The sequence below is a fragment of the Thunnus albacares genome, chromosome 8 (assembly GCF_914725855.1).
Source record: "Thunnus albacares chromosome 8, fThuAlb1.1, whole genome shotgun sequence".
NCBI classification, from domain to species: domain Eukaryota; kingdom Metazoa; phylum Chordata; class Actinopteri; order Scombriformes; family Scombridae; genus Thunnus; species Thunnus albacares.
The window spans coordinates 7251571-7270798 of record NC_058113.1 but is presented as its reverse complement, the minus strand read 5'-3'; the positions used below and the strand labels follow the sequence as shown (position 1 = coordinate 7270798).

The following is a 19228-nucleotide window of genomic DNA, read 5'->3' as shown; positions in this document are numbered from 1 at the left end:
TTCATCTAAACATTCAAAAGGCTACATAAATGCACTGAGAAGTTAAAGTAAATTTCCAAAGCAAAAGCAAACCCAGAGGCAAAAGCTATGCTTAGTCATTCCTCATTGTCAGAAAGTGAGCACAGGTCTCAACAGCACCCAGTGGTTCAACATGCATCTTTCATTTGGGTCTTGCCCCTTTATCTGCTGTGTGCCAGATTCTGTTTATGAGTTGAGATAAAATAGACTCAGCAATGTGAAATTAAGACTAACAGTGAAAAGAGATTCCTGGTCTTGCCTCGTGAATTGTTTCTCCTTTTTTTTTTTTCTCATCAGCCTCTGACGAATGAGGAAGGGTCAAGGGTTAAATATCACAGAGCAGGGTTCAAATGTCAGGGTTCAACCAAGGGATTCCTCTTCTCAACATCCATGTTTCATGCTCATGACACCGCTGTGTGAATGCATTGGTTTCGAGACGCGCAAATCTTTGAGTGCTGTGGAAAATTTTCTTCTACAAACACATCATGTACTCCTCATTAACTGGTGGTTTATAGCACTCTTAGTGTATCCTATAAAAATCTTTGATTTCACAACAGAAAATGGGCTATCATGTGTATTCGGTTCATTCATCCCTCGCCAATGTTACAACCAACACTAAAAAAGCCATTACTGAAGCTCCCACTAAAAATGAGCTGTTAAATAGGGTCAGCACGGCTCAGTAGCAGCCAGTCACTGTGTAGTCTGTCATATTCACACAAACACAAAGCAAAACACACAAATTGCACAATAACTGCATGTGCATAGCTATAAATTATATACTCTCACAGTATTTTTTTTTCTTTTTCAAAAATTATTTCTGACCGACTTAAATAAAAACTCCATCTTGAGGACTTTCTAACAGACATACAGCTTTAACACCTTCCATGAACTATAAGTTTCAAGTACAGTTGATGAGGCCATTTTCAGCAACAAATTGTAATGAAAGACTGCTTACAGCTAACAGACCATAAAATTCCCATTTCTTTCCAAACCAAATATGACAACAGCCCTTTGATTTAACATAATTTGCAATATCACACCAAGTTATGAAATGCTATTTTTTCCACTTAAAAATGATTCAACATAAAAAAATAACTGCACTGAGAGTGAAATGTTTTGGGTTTTTTTTTTAATCACTGCAGAATGTGGGGCAATAAATTTGAGTTTGAATTGATTAAATTAATTTTGCTCAATAGTTCTCTGAGGTAAAATGGGACCCTGTAAAGTTTAAGCAGGTATGATTTATGTCTATTGATTTAAGCCATTTGCTTTGATGCAAAGGGGGGACGTAACAAACTCTCCCTCACAAATAAAATACACCTTCTTACTGTTCATGTTTGGCATTTATTCTCCGAATTACAGTTGCTTTATCCACAGTATAAACTACATGGAAATACGTGATTTTTCTGCTATTTCGTTGCATTTTCATACAATGCTGTCTAGTTTATAAGAAAATATTACTGGACCAAAACAAGTGTTTCTGGAGAGGCTTCTTTCTCATGCCATGTCATAATCCTGGCCACCACAGTACACCCACTATGCACTGCCTCCTACCTTCTCTATGAGGCTGTATTGTTTTCCTCACCTCCGATCCTGGCATTGAAGGCGATGCCCACACCGCAGTAGGAGTTGTTGGCCTCCATGGCAACTTCTCCTGCACACCGGGTACCGTGACTGAAACACAGGTGGAATAGGATGTTAGCCACATACTGAGAGTAAATATGAAGGGATGAGTTTTCTTTTTTTGGTTGTGTTTACTTGAGCACATCTCAGAATAAGCCAGGACAGACAATTATGTACTTACTGATCTTAAGATTGGCACAGAATATTAAAGACAAACACCAAGCTGCAGGAAACTGCAACTCAAACCAAGAAAACCATGCTAATTTCCTGTTCACACACAACACTGAAAACACACATAATATTTATTAGCTTGACACCTAACATATATTACTGTATATATGGTACATTTTCAAAATCTCCTAATATTTTATTTTTTTACCATGACATTGTATTGTGATATTACATTGTGAGGGCAATATCCTTCCGTGGGCGTATTGCCAGTTTGCCGAGCCCTAGCCTCCTTAATTACTGTTGCTACACCTGTCAGACTCTCCGTTCTCACACAACACATATTCAGTTGTCATTAATAAAAGGTGGCAGATTCAGCACTTAACTTCATAGTAATTTTTTAAACAATGGACAATGATTTCAGACAGAGGTAGACAAAAGCATACTTCCCATTGTTGCCTGTTAAAATGACTATCTGGCAGATTTTATCAGCTGTAGCTAGCTAATTACGCTAGCATTTACTTCATGAATTGGTTGAAAACGCTGTCTGCAGCTCACTTCTTCACTTCTTTTTTTCATTCTAATACAACCATGTTTGGTTGCTTAGCTTACATACTTGGACAAGCGACAGGTTCGATTTCAGCTTAATTTTCTTGTACTTCCAAACAGCATTTGACTTTTAACATTACAAGAGGAAAGGCTTTTAAGATAAGGACTAATGAATGTGTTCAGTGAACATGACGCTATCTCCACTAACACTTATATATATAGTGACCCAGCTTCCACACGTGAAGAAATACTACACAGTGGACATGCTATTATGAAAAGGTTTTTTTTTACTAATGTAACCTCACAAGATGTAGGTAACTAATGCATCTTGGCCTCAGAAGTAACAATTCGTTTACTACTGTGGGTAGAAAGCTTGCTAGCCAGGCATGCTAACGTTAGTAATTTATGTTAGAGCAGATAAACACACTGTTTAATCCATTCCTTATTCATTTTTTTATTTTTACTGTATCTATGTATTTTAAATCATGTTGTGTCCTTGCTGTTAGTTCTCATCATTGCTCTGTGTTGCTTTTAAAAATATGTGATGAAGCCAAAGACAGTTTTCCACAATGTGGACAATAAAACCCCTTTCACACTGGACAAAAAACCCACTAACTATCTATGGGCTACCGTACATAGCATGGCCCAGCTAGGCTTATGATGCTAGCCATGCTAACTAGCAGCTAGAGGCAGCTGACGTTCAACATGACACATCCGAAAAAAAAAACAGAAAGGCAAACTCGGCTACTGGCAATGAGAAAGGAGTAAATTACCTATTTTAGCAGGTTTACCCGCATTTAAAAACCTGCATATATACGCTAATTTTGGTGTAAAAAGGGTAACTAACTAACTAACGACACTCCAAACTCTTTGAAAGGCCTAGTATCACTCTCACTACAGTCCCATGCACGTTGCTTCGGCATGTGTAGAAATCCAAAGATTGACAAACCTGCTGTGCCTAGTTATGGTTGCTAAGATACAGTATGAATGGTCACTGTTCAAGGGAGGGTTTTAGCGAAAAGTCAGTTGATTGAGTCTACCAAGAAAACAAACAAATAACAGTCATTACCTGTTGTCCTCATCTCTGACAGGCATGGGATCATGAGACAGACCATGTGAAGCACACAGGTCAAAACTGGCGAGGGCCTCCTGTATGACAGACAGAAAACAAATGAAGCACAGTGTAAGACAATGTAACTCTCAACATTACACATAACAATGACACGACAGGAAATGAATGAATCCCATGAAAAACTCTCGATATTGCCACTTGAATTAGTCTGTCAACATATTTCCTCTGACTGACGGCAATCACTGTCACTGAGGAGACGATTGTGACTGTATCTGTGCGAGTGTGTGGTTTATGTGTGTGCCTCATAAATGAGAACATGTTTGAATGACTTGTTTGCCAGTGTATATAGGCATGACGGGAGGAGGATGTCTTGGCAGCAAAATGTACAAGAGCAATTATGTATCTCTCACTCTCTCTCTCTCTCTCTCTCCAGCCAGGCTTATCCATGCCAGACAATCTGCTCTGACAAAGTACAAGTTGGCCTGCCTGCTTCAAACTGCCTATAGGATTATAAATGACAAGGCAGCAGCAAACAACACTGCCACTCCACATATGCTTTATAGCTAGCCAGCGTGACACCAGCCTGACAGGATGAAACAGCTTTATCACCGAATGTAAGTTTAATTGTCTTAGGTTTTAAGTAATAGAGAGGTTTAAGAGAAAGTCAATACACAGATTTCTGTCTAATGAAAATTTGTTCACTCAGACAGCACTGACGGCAGAATATACTCTTGTATGAAGACAATGGAATTAGAAATTACGTTGAATTACAACAAAGCTTCTTAACTGTAACTGAGATCGAGATAACTGGGGAGATGATATTTCACTTCCCAGCTTTAATGAGAATTGCCATTTTAAGTTTACTCACAAAGTTTTTCTTCAGGTCCTTGTTTGTGTGATCTATACCTGGAAAAAAAGAAAGAAAAGAAAAACATATATTTTAGTAAAAAAATAAAACTACATAGACATGGAATACATGACATTACTGGCTTTATCAAAGTGTTAAAGTAATGGCTTTTTGACATTCAAACATTCTGTATGGCTTTATTCAGACATGATGGGACATTTACAGGAAGAGCCAGTTCTCGTTGTATTTGGCGTCTGATGCGCAAGAGAGAGCAGACAGCAGAGAGAGAGAGAGATAGAGAAACAGAGAGAGAGAGAGAGAGAGAGAGAGAGCAGAGGTGAGTTGGAAAGTGATATGAAGGAGTGCTTTCTGTTCTTGCATTGGCTGCATCATTGATGGGTATTAAAACTTTTTTTTCTCTCATGAACCTGAACTACATCCATCAGTGTGGTCACAGGGGAAACAGACTTTCAACCAGAGAGGGCAGCTCAGTTGCTCTTTAAGTTGGGACTCATTTAATTCATGTTTCCTCACAAGCATTATCTAAGGATATACATTTAATCATCAATGAATGGCATGAATGAAAACTGAAAACATACTAGGGAGAAAGCTGGTCTGATTATTACTGTGTTTTTCTCTGTCTTTCCTCACAGTGTTTCATGGTTAATAAAGTGTTTTTAAGTGTTACAGGAATATGAGAATGTCCGACCTAGTGAGATTGCCGTCATAACTTTTACGTAGATGTTCTTGGGCTCTTATTCCAACATGAGGCCGACGTATTAAATTGCCATCACATTTAGGGAGGGAGGAACCATGAGACATTCAATACTTGTCATAAAGAGGTTTAAACAATCAATTCCCCACTTTTAATGGTCTGGGTGCAGTAAAAGGGTGTACTTCTTGTTTCAATTTTTTTCTGTGGGGCTGCATAGTCATGAAAGTGCTACTGTTTCATGTCATTTGAACTTACAGTGTGGTAGACAGCTTATTAAAACTTTGGATTTTGAGTGCCCTCCTAATTGGGGTAATTAATTTGCCAGAGCAGTAGTGTGTTTTGTCAAGATCCAGGCTCTGGTGTGTGATGTACTGCACATGACTGATGGATAAATGAATGAACAAATGGAACAGAATAATCTGCGGTCCCCAAAATTTAGATTTTTTTCTGTCGCTCTTTTCATTTCTCATTCTTTCCCTCACTCGTCAGTTTTTCCTGCATGTTTTTATCCTCCGCTCTTTCCACATCAGTTGCCTTTTCTTTCACTTGCCCCCTCCCCGCTCCTCTCCTTCTCCTCACCCCAACCACCACCTCCTCCCCCTCCTCCTCCTCCTCCATCTCTGCTGCATCAGGGCTCCTGTGGTCTCAGCGAGAGACAAACGAATGAGGGCCCCGGGAGGGCCACGCCTGCTCTGCCACACATCACTCACTCGCTCTCTCTCAATCACACACACACACACACGGGACCTGCCAGCCTTTGTCCCATGCAGGCAGTGCCTCCGGGTTGTCATGGTAACCTGCAGTCAGTTTCACCGTTGAGGCCTGATTGTGTTCAGCTCAGGCAGGATGGAGCCCTGGGTGGGTGAAGCCTCATTGGAGCTTGCCATGCCGTGCCATGCTGTGCCATGCCACACCAGGTCAGTCTGTTTCGTCCTCTGCATAAACACTGATGCTTTATCCTCTCCTTGTCCACTACTTTCTATTTTCATTGCCGTAGACACACTTCCTCCTACGCGACGAGGTTTTAAACTTACTGTAAGTTACTGTATATCTTTTATAGACAATTACATGTATGTTCTTGCTTTGGTTGGTTTTGTTGTTTACTTTACAAACATTATTTTAAAATTCTGTTTTTTATTTCTTTGTTTTTTTTACCCTGTTTTATCCCAATTAGGGACTGCTCTGCTGTGGGTCTGAATGTGTAGACATGCATGTATGACGTGGTGTCAAGAGCTTATGTTTTCACCGGCTAGAAATAAGCTTCAGCGGGGGAGCGGAACAGACAGAGGTTTACAGTATCCCCGAAACAAATCAACAAACCTGCTAACTCCACACCTGCCTACAAGGCCAATTGTGTTTGTTGGTATGCACGACCAAGCTGGAGAAACTGCTGCCGGTCTGGCCGTCAAAGTCTGGCTCTATTCCACAGAGGATGGGAACTTTACTCCTGCACCACCAATATACTCCAGGCATGTGTTTTGTCATTAAAAGTACTAATCAATCAATCAAATTTTGCTAATAGATGTCTGTGACAGAGTGTGACTAATAAGATACTTTATTCTACATTATTTTATAAAGGGTAAGTTCACAAAAGTTAGGTCCAATAAACACACCAATTGGGGAAACTTTTCAAGCGTTTAAAGCCAAAGTTTTAAACCTGAATATAGAACTAAATGTCTTGGACTTTCCTAGTGTTAGTGTCTCCCCTTAATAAATGAATGGAGTTCTAAAATCAGTGGATTTCTGCACGGGGCAAAGCAGCCTGCTTTTTTAAGAGTTCATCTTTGTTTCAACTCAATTATCAGAAAGACGCCTAAAGCCGGAGATATACTTGCTTTTAACTACACGTTCGTGTGCATGATGGCTGCTGGCGTATCCTGCTTCTATTTGGAGCGTTGGTTGCGCACGTCCTCAGGAATAAACGCCACGTGCACAAGATGCAATACGCACATGAACATGAGGTAGGGGCAAATGTGCACCCAATCCCCCTTCACACCGAGTGTGTGTCATGTTCGTAAGTACGAGTAACAATGATGGGATGTGGTGTCGTGGTAATCACCCTGATAATAGACATGTACAGTAATGTATATCTCTGCCGACTAAAGGAAAATCTCAACAGCTCGTCAGAATGTGTGTGCATGCGTATGGTGTGTGTGTGTGCGTGTGTGAGAGATTTAGATCTGGATTGACATGTGCAAGGCGTGAGCGCATGTACTGTATGCTCTAAGCTGGTGTGTCATAAGGGTCAGTTTGAGCATCAAAGCGCTGCACCTTCAAATATTTACAAGGATGATCGGAGTGGAAAAATGCATTCAGTCAGGTGCATTCACTCAGGTAGCACCATACTGCCATAAATACAGCCATAAACACACTCCAACACAGTCCAAGGTCTTCTGAGTGTGAAAGTAGAAAGCCACGTCCCACAGTTAGATGGAACACTGTAGGTGGTGGAGCCAATGCAAAACCTTCCATGAATACAAATGCTTTGAACCTGGCTGACCCAGTCTAGATTGTGATTGTGTGAGTGTGTGTTGCTGCTCTGCATGTGTGTCAGCATTCAGCGGCAGCAGCTGCACTCTATCTCCTTGCTCCCGCAGCATTCATGCCGGTCCTCAGGGTCAAACACACACACAAATCAGACACAGAGATGTGTCGGAGGCCATTTTGAGCCGACGGTGAGTCGTGCCTGAGCTGCCGCTGAGAAAATGAGCCGACATCACTTCAGAGGAGGCCCCAACTACACCTGGCACCCCCCCCCCACCTATCCTCCACCCTACTGGCTGGCTCTCGCTGCGTAGCTTAGCTCTTACTGTACAAAAAAAAACAGCAAAAGTCAAAGGGCTGCCTCTGCTGTTGAAAGATGGAATAAAGGAGAGGCTAAGACGCACAGAGGAGGTGAGCCATAAAACACTGATACCAATATTCCTGTAATGAAGCTGCACATGGCTGATATTTTGCGTTTGCAAGTGTGAAAAAGGAAAGGAAAGGTGTGTATCAGTGTGAGAGAGAGCTGCAGAAAGACAGGAGTGTGTATCACCACCCGCAGAGGGTGAGACTTCCTGGCCCTGCACCTCCGTCTCATCTCATTAATCAGCTCGGTGTTTAAGAAGGGCTGGAGTGGACACTTGCCTGTAATTAGCTGGCTTTGTCAGGAATGTGTGTGTATGTACGTGTGTGTGTGTGTGTGTGTGTGTGTATGCATGCGGGATTAAGAAGTGAATGGCAAAGAGAGAGATCTTGTGGGGAAGACAGAGTTTGATGAGTGATAGAGGGAACGTGGGTGATGGAGAGTCTGGAACAGGGAGAAAATCAGGGGAGGACAGGAGTGAGAAGGCAGGGGAGACAAGCTGGAGGAAGAGAGGGGAGGGAGGGGAGGTGGGGAAAAAAAAGACTTGACAGAAATGAAAGAAGGCGGTTGAGAGAAGACTGAAGGGAAACGATGGTGAGAAAAAGATGCAGGGAGAGAAAGGGACAGAAGAGAGGGGATGCAGGGATGGAGAAGAGATTGACTTCTAAAGTGAGACATTAGTATTCAAGCGACACCCATTCACCCACCCCCACCCCCACCATACCCCGCTGCCCTATCTGCCCAGCGGCCAGCTCTCCTCCTGCGGTGGACCCAGACGTGGAGCTGGAGGTGGCAGAGGAAGCTTGTGTGTGTGTGTATGTGTGAGAGAGAGAGAGAGAGTTGGGACTTATGTGTATTGCAGGTCTGAATCGCTTCCTTCAATGGAGATGTCCACTTTAGAGAAATGTCTTTGTTTTTCCCATGGTGTGGGTTTCAGTGCGCTTTGAGCTGTCGCAATCATTTAAACTTACAAGAGTCAACATTTAAATCAAAATTCATCAATAAACTTTTGCCAGAAAACGAAAATTCTTCCTGTCAATCATTAGGTTTGCATAACTTGAGATGTAATTGTATCTATTCCTACACAGTACCACACGCCTACGTACACAGATAGTGATTCATGGTGAGTGGCATCAGGCCAGAAAAGCAAGAAAGTGAAACAAAACGCTCATCTGTAACGTTGGCTGTTCTGGCAACACCGAGACGAATTACTGAATCATGACTTAAGCCAGGAAGCCAGTGTGGCGAAAAAAAAGTGACCTGTCAAATCTAGACGTCATCCATCCTGAATCAGTAGAGACTGGAGCGCAGGCATTTAGCTGTGTGCTAAGTGTTAATATTACTCATTTCAAAAGTAGTTCAGCATTAGAAGTGTGCACTGTTGAAACTTGTTGAAATTTAATTGCTATAGTTTAAAGGGTTAGTACATCCAAATTACAACAACAACAATATTTTCTCACATACCTCTAATGGTTTCAGTTTTAGATGCATGTTTTAAGGACTCAGTCTCCCCTAATAGAATGAAGATTAATATTATTTTGTCTGTGGAGCTCGAAGAATAAAAAAATACACTTAAAAAAATCAACGTAATAGCTACACTGGATAATCTACAGAGCTCACTGTGAGTAGTTTTCATCAGAATGACTTTCTACTGAAGAAAAAGTCCCAGCCAGGTCTGAGTAAGTGGCACACTGTTTCTACAAAGGGATGTTGCTGTTAATTTTCAATTCAACTTTACTGTATTAGGGTGGTGGTAGATAAGGAAAATAATTGTTTCCATAAGTTAGATGAAGCAACCCTCTGATTATTGCTGGGGAACAGTTACTGTCTAATTACTAAATCACCATAATCTAATCCAGTATTCCCTGGCTCGTGTCCCACCTCCCCAAATTTCATATATTTTTGTTGTCGACAAATATCCTGTCTGTTGCTCTCAGCTTCAAGCCCATCATTCCATCTAAAGACAATAAATCTTTAACAATAAATATATAGTTTAATTTTAAAAGGAAAAAAAAGCTCAGTCTAAAGTTCTAAAACTGCTGAATAGTAGTTTTTAAGCAAACATTACTCCAACAAGAGTGTGAACTCTTGTAACAGTGAACATGTTGGAAACTATTTTCAGTTGCAGATTAATATGCTGGCTGACTCTACTACAGTACTCGTGCTCATAGTGATGAAGGAAACTGTCATCCAGTGCAATGGTGTAGCTCATTGATGTGTTTTTAATACAATGGAGCTCCATGGCACAGAGGCATCAGCTATACAGTACGCAGGCTTTGGCTGCAGACAACACTTATTACGGGATCAATTCACTATTGGTTTTAGTCTTTTCGTGGGGATTTGTTGACAATAAGAAAAATAAAGAATATCACAAGCCTTAGATTTCCTGCAGATAGAAAATGTAACAAACTAACAGGGATGAAAACAAAGCTTTGTACAGTAATGATCACTTTCCTTTCTACAACACTGTGTATAAGTGCCACAGATAAATATACTGACTCTTTTTGAAAAGTATTATCAACTCTCCAGATGCTGCTTGTACACATTCATTCGCTGTGATGTTAAAAATCTTGAAAAATTAAGGAACTGGAAACAATATAAAGGTGTCAGCTCCAGAACTTAATGGCACGGCTCCGGTGTTGGCATTATTCAGCATGTCTAATAAGTTGTTTATTTTTCATAAAACGGAGGACCCTTGGGGAAAAAGGAGGTGATTTTCTCTCTCTATTTGACATAGTCACTTGTAATCCCATTCATCTCCATCAACATTACTCGACACACATCATAGTCGTGGAACCCAGAGTGTATTTCTCCATCTATTAAATTCCTCATAGCTCCCTGCTGGAAGTGTCTTTATGTATAACTTCCTCTTCCTCCAACTAAACTACTTCCTAAGTCCTCAGGTCTCCTCCACTGCTTTGCTCTCATCTGACTAATTATATTCACGGAGAACGGTGTTGACAAATTCATTTTGAAATCCATTAGTCCCGTGGCGTTGTTTAAACAATGTGCACATTAATGTCCATTGTTTTAATACCCCTGATTCACATTCTAATAGCCGTCTGATAAATCAGGTTATCTGCAACACCTTCTACACGCCGTGAAGAGCGGAAATTAGAGAATTATTAACTATCCGCTGTGTTCTGTCTTGTCCGGGTGTGTTAGGAAGAAGAGGAGAGGTGATGACAGAGCAGAGGGAGGGAGGGGGAGAGAGAGAGAGAGAGAGAGCGAGACAGTGATGGAGAGAGAAAAGAGAAATTAAAGGGATGGATGAGGTTAAAAAGAGACCAGAGGGAAAAACAGAGAAAGAAGGAGATAATAAGGAACATGATGAGCAGCAGGACTAAGTGATAGTAAATCTACATGAGACTAAGACAAACATTAAAGCTGAGTCAAGATGAACAGGGACTGAGGGCAGAATGTAGAAGAACATACAGGAGGATAAGCATTTTGAGAACATTTAACATAATTCAAACTTGCTATCTGGATGTTAACACAACCTTCTGAAATGCTCAACAAACTATATACAAACGTAGAATTAGTTGAGTTTTCATCAGTTGATTAACATCAGAAAAACATCCACAAGTTATTGAACACATAAAGAGGATTGAACAGCCTCCAGCGCGCACTATCCGCTATATACTATATACAGTTCACACATCATGGCTGCCGGAGTCACATTATTGGACTTCTTTTACACAAATATTTGCACTTATTTAGTCTCAGAAATTGTATTGTTCATGATTGTCACCTCTCTAATTCCTTCAACATCTTATTTTATTTTTCATTTATTTCATTCAAATCGCTGTGTATGTCTTTCCTACCTCTCCGCCTGTTTCTGTGCTGTTGTAACATGCATTTCCTGCAGGTATGATATGTCTAGGATGGAGTGTTGAACTTATATTTTTGAAACAAAAATTTAGAACATCCATAGAGACTATTTATTGAACCAGTATTTATTAAACAAATGTATTGTTCTTCCTAAAGTTCAGTTGGTTGTTATAATGGTGTTGTCCTATGTTTTTACAGTATTTTACAGAGCAATGATGTGTTGGAGATAATGTGCAGGACTTAAAACTATTTTCATTATTGAAATTAAAAAAAAACAACAATATTTGAGTATTGTCAATTGTTTATACAGAAAACTACTTGATGGGAAGTGAGAGCACAATGTATTTGAATTACTTTATGTCAGTACAGTATGTGTGTTGTTTATGAGATATGCATCTACAGTATGTACTGTCTGTGTGGTTTCAAAACAAGATGATTGGCGCTCACAAACCACTGAGATGATCAAATACAATCCAGGCTGACCAGACACCAAACACTGGACAGTTCTAACGCGTAATGAGTTCTAATACAAGGCTGGAAAGTTATCACTTTTTTGTCAGTCTATCTAGAGTTGCTGCGGTTACCACATTACCGCAGTAACGCAATCATGTCACACCCACTGCAGAGTCAAGCTGATCACTGCTTCACCGCTGAGTGAGAGGCTCAATGATGGGACATTAGTTATTCTCTCAGGCTTGACATAAACATTGACGCACCTGCCAAATGCTGACCAATATTCCTACTGCAAAGTCAGCCTCTTAATGACAACACTGGAATAAAGACTATAAGAGACCAAAATATTACAATTAACTTTCATGAACTGAAAACACACTGAAATAGCAATGGCTACAGCTATGCCTATACTCTGTGAATCTGGGGTTACACCATGGATGTATAAAGGGAACTAGATACAGCGTTGGAGGCAGAGCCCCGTTCATTCCTATGAAAGTTGCTCAGTGGCGCATGAAGCCAAAAAAGCCACTTCCTGCTGTAAAGAAATCACTCGGATGAAAACATACTGCGCATACTCTATGTGCCCCATGTGCTCACAGAGCATGCTCCCTAGAGACTTCCTGAGCCAGCTAACTTCTGCTTTAGCCCTCCAGCTAACTTGACTGGGGATAAAACAATTCAATCATGCGTCTCTTCTAGACTTTCGAAATGTGATCGGACCGAATGCATTAAATTCTGATAGTGAAACAAGTCATTTCACAGGGGTTGTGACGCTCAAAAAAATTCACCATTTTACAGAAGCTCCTTTTCCCATGATTGTGTGTGGGAAAAATGCTTTTTGGGCTCCTGTCGGACCCGGAAGTTGTAATTCCACTATTTGACCACTATGTCAAATTGGCTTCAAAGCCCAGCACTCTTCCTGGGGGCTTGGGTTACGCCGTGGTTATGTTACCTAACCAACGTTGTCACCGTGGTAGCAACTTGTGATGGCACCCATCTGTCACTCAAAGCAGCCATGGCCTTACTTATGCATAACTTTAAGCCTTAATAAAATTGAAACAGGTGAATTATATAAAAATTCACCCCCGTACAGTTGTCAAAAAGGGGGAAACTAGCGATAGAGACCAAAACTGTTTTTTGTACCAGGCTGTAAACATGTTTATTTCTGCTGTAAAGTTGGGCATTTTAACATGGAGGTCTATGGGGACTGACTCGCTTTTGCAGCCAGCCTAAAGTGGTCATTCGAGGAACTGCAGTTTTTGGCACTTGCGCGTTGGCTTCATTTTTCAACCCCAGAGGTGCCACTTGGTCTGAACCCTAATTTGCCAAAATACTTGGATGAATTCCAGCTCGTTCTTGTTGGTTGTTGCCTCTCCACTCCTCCTTGTCCTCCTTACTCACGGAACCAACCTCTTGAACTTTCTAAAAATTCCCACTCCCTCTCCCATCTAACTTTGGCAGTTCCACCTCCACCTTCTCTCTCCACCTTCACCTCCTGCCTCCTTCCTCTTGCCCCCATCTCCAGCCAGTCTCCTGGCTACTTCCCCTTCCTCTTCCTACTCCTCCTCTCCACACCCGCCGTACAGCGGGAGAGATTCTGCTGGTGTCAGTTGCCCTGCCTGTGGTGTCTGGTTGAGAGCAAGAGTGTGTGTGTGTGTGTGTGTGTGTGGATTAGACACAGGCCTGATTAGCTCCTTGTTTACCGATCAGCACCACCACTATCACTACCACAGGGCTCCAAGGGCAAAACCAGTGGATCCCCCCCCCCCCCAACACACACACACACACGTACAACCACAAAAAACAGCTAATAGACACACTGTTGAGCTGTGCTGGTGTGTGTATGTGTGTGTATGTGATGTGTGTGCCACCGTGCCCCCATTGAGTCGCCTACCATGGCACAGGGCTCTTAATTAAGAGGAGTGTATGTGTGTGTGTGTGTGTGTGTGTGTGTGTGTGTGTGTGTGTGTGTGTGTGTGTGTGTTCTGGGGGCGGAGCAGCTGGCAGGAGGCACTGGGGCCAGAGAACATCTGCAGGAGGCCACAACGCCACACGCCTGCACATACACACACACACACACACACACACACACACACCTTAACACACATTCGCAGACATATGAACACCCATGACTACACATCCCGTCGCCACTTGGCAACTCGCACCCCTGAGAACAGAGACGCAGAGATACACACTTGCAAGCACACACGCAGACCCGTTGAACGCTGCCATCGCCACTGTCGCCATACCAGTGGGACTGTTACCATAGCAACCCAGGACTGGTCATGTCACCCCGGTTTAGTGAGATCGGTGACAGCGCGAGCGAGTGAGCGATAGGCAGGCGATAAAAAGAGCAAAAGACAAAGACTGAGAGCGAGGGGCATTAAATATCCTCCACAATGCTCGGCTTCAGTCTTGTTTTGAAACAAAGGGGTAAAGAGAGAAACAGAGAGAGAGAGAGAGAGAGAGAGAGAGAAAGACAAAGATACAGACAGACAGAGAAAGAGAGAGATAGAGAGAGATAGAGAGAGAGAATGAATCCAAAGGCGTCTCATCCACAGAGCAGCTTTGTGAGGAGGTCAGCAGCTAAGAAGACTTCAGACGCACCACAGGGCCCTCAGAAGTCAAGTCTCCTTTTTCAATAAGTCAAGAGGAGCTGTATAGTTGTGTAATACGCACACACACACACACACACACACACACACACACACACAATGTCATCACGTTGATAGAGAGTAGAAAGGTAGACAGGAGGAGAGGGATTTTGTCCTTGCTATGAAGCAAAGGCTACAGCTGAGGGTAAAGTATTAAAGGATAGTGAGTTTTCTTTATCCCCTGCTGTTATCTGTGTCAGCCATATAAGGAATTTACTTCAGCATTAAGTCTTTTGCTTTACTTTTGACCCCTTGTGATGTGAAACTTTGTCTTGTATTTTAATATCAGTGAATCATTACCACATTATATTGGAGATATTTGTACAGGAGACCTGCTGGATTTCTTTAGAGTGACTGCTTTGAACAGGAAGAGGATGCTGTATAGCTTTAGCTTAGAATTTGTGACAGTTGCAGTAGCTTAAAGTAGCAAAATAACTCTTGCTAACCCTGGACAATTCAAGACTATGATCTCAAACCACTTCACCTCAGTGTGCAATTGTTTTCACTGAGTACTGTCCTCTTCTGACACATTTAACTCTGTGTATTTTCTTTTTAACTCTGTATCTCAACATCATTGCAAATGAGGGAAAACTCAATGATTTCCGAGGCTTAAATAAAGGTTTGAATTAATGAATAACATAAAAAAGAAAATTCCAATATCTCTATCCTCAACTTAACAAAAAGCAACAGTATTTATAAAGCAATGTGGTCTTTGTAAGTTCAATCACAGACATGGCAAGTTACTGACCAATTACAACTAGCAAATGGTAATATACTGTAGTTAGATATGGCAGAAAAAAGGCTTTGTTATTTGAAAGAGCTCTCAAAGGTTCCAAGAAGCAATTAGGGCTCTGCAAGGAGAGTTAACCCGCCCTCCTGTTATCAAACACATATACATTAGATCTTAGGAAAATCAACAATACCAAACGCTTAAGATGGAGGTTGAGTGCTGCAGCAGGAAACAGCCTTAACATATCAGCAGGCAGTGTATGAAAATGATTGGATGTTACTAGTCATTTCAGCTGATGAATGAACCAGTGATGGTGAAGTCTTACCTTCCACTACATCTCTGGTTTCCATTTTGGGGGGAAAAAAAATACTGACAATAACGCTGGTAACTGAAAATGGCCTAGCTGGTGTCTCAACTTTCTCCCCTGTGGAAAAATAAATGTTAGCATGAGCCACTGTTATGTGTTTCTCTGAAAGATGAAGCCAGATACAGACTACCAATCATCTCGTGCATGGCCTCATTTGTTTACAGTAATTGCACCAGGGTATCACTATTAATGGTATAATGATGTTTAAAGATGGGACAGGGAGCACCTTTAAATCATCTTCTGTTTGTGTTTTGCATTGGCGTTCCATCACTGCATTACATAACAGAGGGATGATCTTATTACCAGCTGTAGCTGATTTGTCAGAGAAATAAGCTAATGTGCTAACTAATAAAACTCATAGTGAAGTGTTCTTGCTTTGGGAGGGATTTGAAGGCCTAAAGTAAGTTTCTTTCAGTTCGAATTACAGAACAAGCCAAAGGTTGGTGCTGAAGAGGGTGAGGGTTGATGTAAAGTGATCTTTGGCTAGTGGAGCAAAAAGGTCAATAACATCAGTTTGATCCCTTGAGTCTCTAACTGTCTGTACATGAATTGGGAAATGGTCCGTAACCACAAAGACGCATACATGTATCGCTGCCAACAGCACCTCTGCTACAGTACGTACTGTAGCTGCTGGGTTTGTTTCATTCTCAGCATGTGAAAATAAAATGTATCCTTGTGTGTCTGCGAGCATCTAGATACATATGTGTGATTATTTTTATATGCTCACACATGTGTGTTAGAGAGAGAGAGATGTAGTGTGACATGAGATTTACGCATATTCATTAATCAATATCTGTGTTCCTTGGGCTGTGCTATACTGTATCGATCTGCAGGCAGAGCCTAGAGTATACGTGCTTGACCCTTGACCCCTATAAAACCATAATATGCCTCTATAAAAAACTATGTGTCCCCTGTTTGCACTGACTGGACGAGCAGCTATTGAACCGGAGTGGAAAGCTACACCAGTCTAGGAAACCACTATGAGAGTGATTGTTAAGTGCTTCAGAATTCATTTCACTTCCAGTGAAGACCTTTGAGTGTATTCTTGTATAAAGAGACATTGATGATACTAGGAGAGTGATCTCTTTAATTCAGCATAAACGTTTGCTGTTTTAAGATGCTTCTTAACATTTGTGAAACTACATTATAACAAGAGACACTATCACAACAGAATTTTTTGGAAAACCTGAACTTTTCATCAATGTGGTAGCTAAGTGGGAGGAGGTATTTTGGGCATGCAGGTTCCTGAAGTAAAGTCCCATTTGTTAGGTGACTTGCTGTTGGAGCACTTCCAAGGCTTGAATGGGCGTGAAACTCGATGTTGGGCAAGTCAAGCAAAATAGGTTTATCCAAGGTTTTTCTCAAAAAACAGCTGCCTGCTGCTGCTGCTGGAAACGAGGTTGAGAGGAAGCATGAGCATGAACCAAAACAGTAAAGTTTGGGGTTGAAAAAAACAAAACAATGAGCTTAAAAACGCTAAAATGCTCAGAAGAGTGATTTTAGATGGGATTTTTTTTTCTATTTAAGATTTGTTGGGGTTTTTTTGGCATTTATCCCTTTACTAGATAGTGGGCAGTGAAGAGGCAGACAGGAAACATGGGGTGAGAGATGGGTATGACATGCAACAAGGGTTCCTGGATGGAATAAAACCAGGGACGTTGCGGTTATGTGGCTTATGCAGTAACCATTCTGCTATCGGGGCGCCTCATGATAGGATTTTACAATGGGGGGAAAAAAAACTTTCAGAACAAACAACTCCCCCCATTTCCAAAGAAAGATCAAGTACGCTGATAGAAAATGGGTTTCACTCAGACATGGACACAGAGACAATAAACTGACTATGTAAAGTATTTCACTTCTGCTTTTTTGTAAACATCTCCCAACTATATCATCGCATTTCAAAGTGTTTGAATATGGGTTTCAAAATATCTTTATGTTTTCCTCATGCTGCTATTTTTGTATTTCTTACAAGGAAATATTTTTAGAATTTTCAAACTAAATCACCAGCAGAGGTAGTGATACTATACCTTTAATTCTAAACAATCTTAGCTGTTCACTCTGCAGAGGAACCAGCGTGAGTGACACATCATGAACAACAGAACTGGTTTGAATATGTGAAAAGAAAATATGTTTTGTTGCCATAACTAAACCAGCACAGTTAGACTGAGAAAATAAATATGCTATGATTAATTTAAGGACACTTACATAGAAGATCATAACAAGGACATAATCTGTGTGTGTATGTACAGTGTGTGTACATGCATTTGTGTGTGTGTGTGTGTGTGTGTGTGTGTGTGTGTGTGTGTAATACAGTAATGAAAGTATGCTCTGGTTCCAGCTGAATTCAGCGTTAATGATGGACTGAGATCGGCTCTAGCTGTGGGATCAAATACTCCGTCTGCTAAATAATGTAGCGTACAGGGCCAATGACAGTCCCATATGGACTAGAGATGTTGGAAGCCTAATGTATAGCAGGTACTGTAAGTATGTCAGCAACTGCTGTTAAATACTCCGGGGCTGGAGGAAGGATCACTGCCAAATATATACAGTATTTATGCGTGTGTGTGTGTGTGTGTGTGCGTGTGTTTGAGTATGTGTCTGTGCACTTGAGGTTGTGCGCGTGTAATGGTGCGTGTGCCCATAAATGCATGTTTGTGTTTGTGACTATGTTGGCAATGTGTGTCACTCATCAATAATGTACGGCTCTTGGTTCTCCCCTCTTCAAAGCTAGTGACGCTCTAGTGTTCCACATAATTAACTCTCTCTGAAAATCACACACACACACACACACACACACACACACACACACAACTAAATACAGTTGAGGAAACAGCAAGCAAATATACAGATAGAAATGAGCTCTGAGATATCTAAAGAAAAATTCAAACAAAAACTCAAACATCCTTTTTATTATGTAATAAAATCCATAAAGTTGTCTTTCATTCTCTCACAATCAGTGAGAAGAAAAGGAAGTCGACTAAAGCCCAAGGGCAAGCTGACCTGAGAGCATTAGACACTCTGCTTTCCAAGTCCAGTTGTGGGAGAAAAGTCATAGGGAAAAAAAAAACATAGAAATACTGCAGAATAATTTAGATAGTGAAGAAAAGATCTGTGATAATGACATGACATGTGTATATTCAGTGCACGTGATAATAAATACAGCAAAGTACACCACCGTCATTTGCATCTATGGCCCGTTCACTACTGTCTATATCTTTTTTAAAAAAAAATCATTTTCAGATGCAAGATATTCATTCATTTACTCACTCAATCACAACTAGACTATCTGCCTCCTTGTGGCCATGAGGAAGCAGGGCAATACCTAGAGATGAAACAGTGAACCTGACTCTGTA

At 41.2% G+C, this 19228-nt stretch overlaps 1 protein-coding gene across 4 annotated transcripts in view; it reads right to left on the bottom strand.

The window, feature by feature from the left end:
- LOC122986849 (neuroendocrine convertase 1-like) overlaps window positions 1-19228 on the bottom strand; it is a 184924-nt gene that overhangs the window by 75608 nt on the left and 90088 nt on the right. For all 4 annotated transcript variants that reach the window (XM_044358290.1, XM_044358289.1, XM_044358291.1 and 1 more), the window contains exons 7-9: window positions 4299-4336; window positions 3428-3507; window positions 1604-1692 (exon numbers count right to left, since the gene is read on the bottom strand). In XM_044358290.1, the coding sequence (XP_044214225.1) occupies window positions 1604-1692; window positions 3428-3507; window positions 4299-4336 (207 nt within the window). The remainder of the gene's footprint in view (window positions 1-1603; window positions 1693-3427; window positions 3508-4298; window positions 4337-19228) is intronic.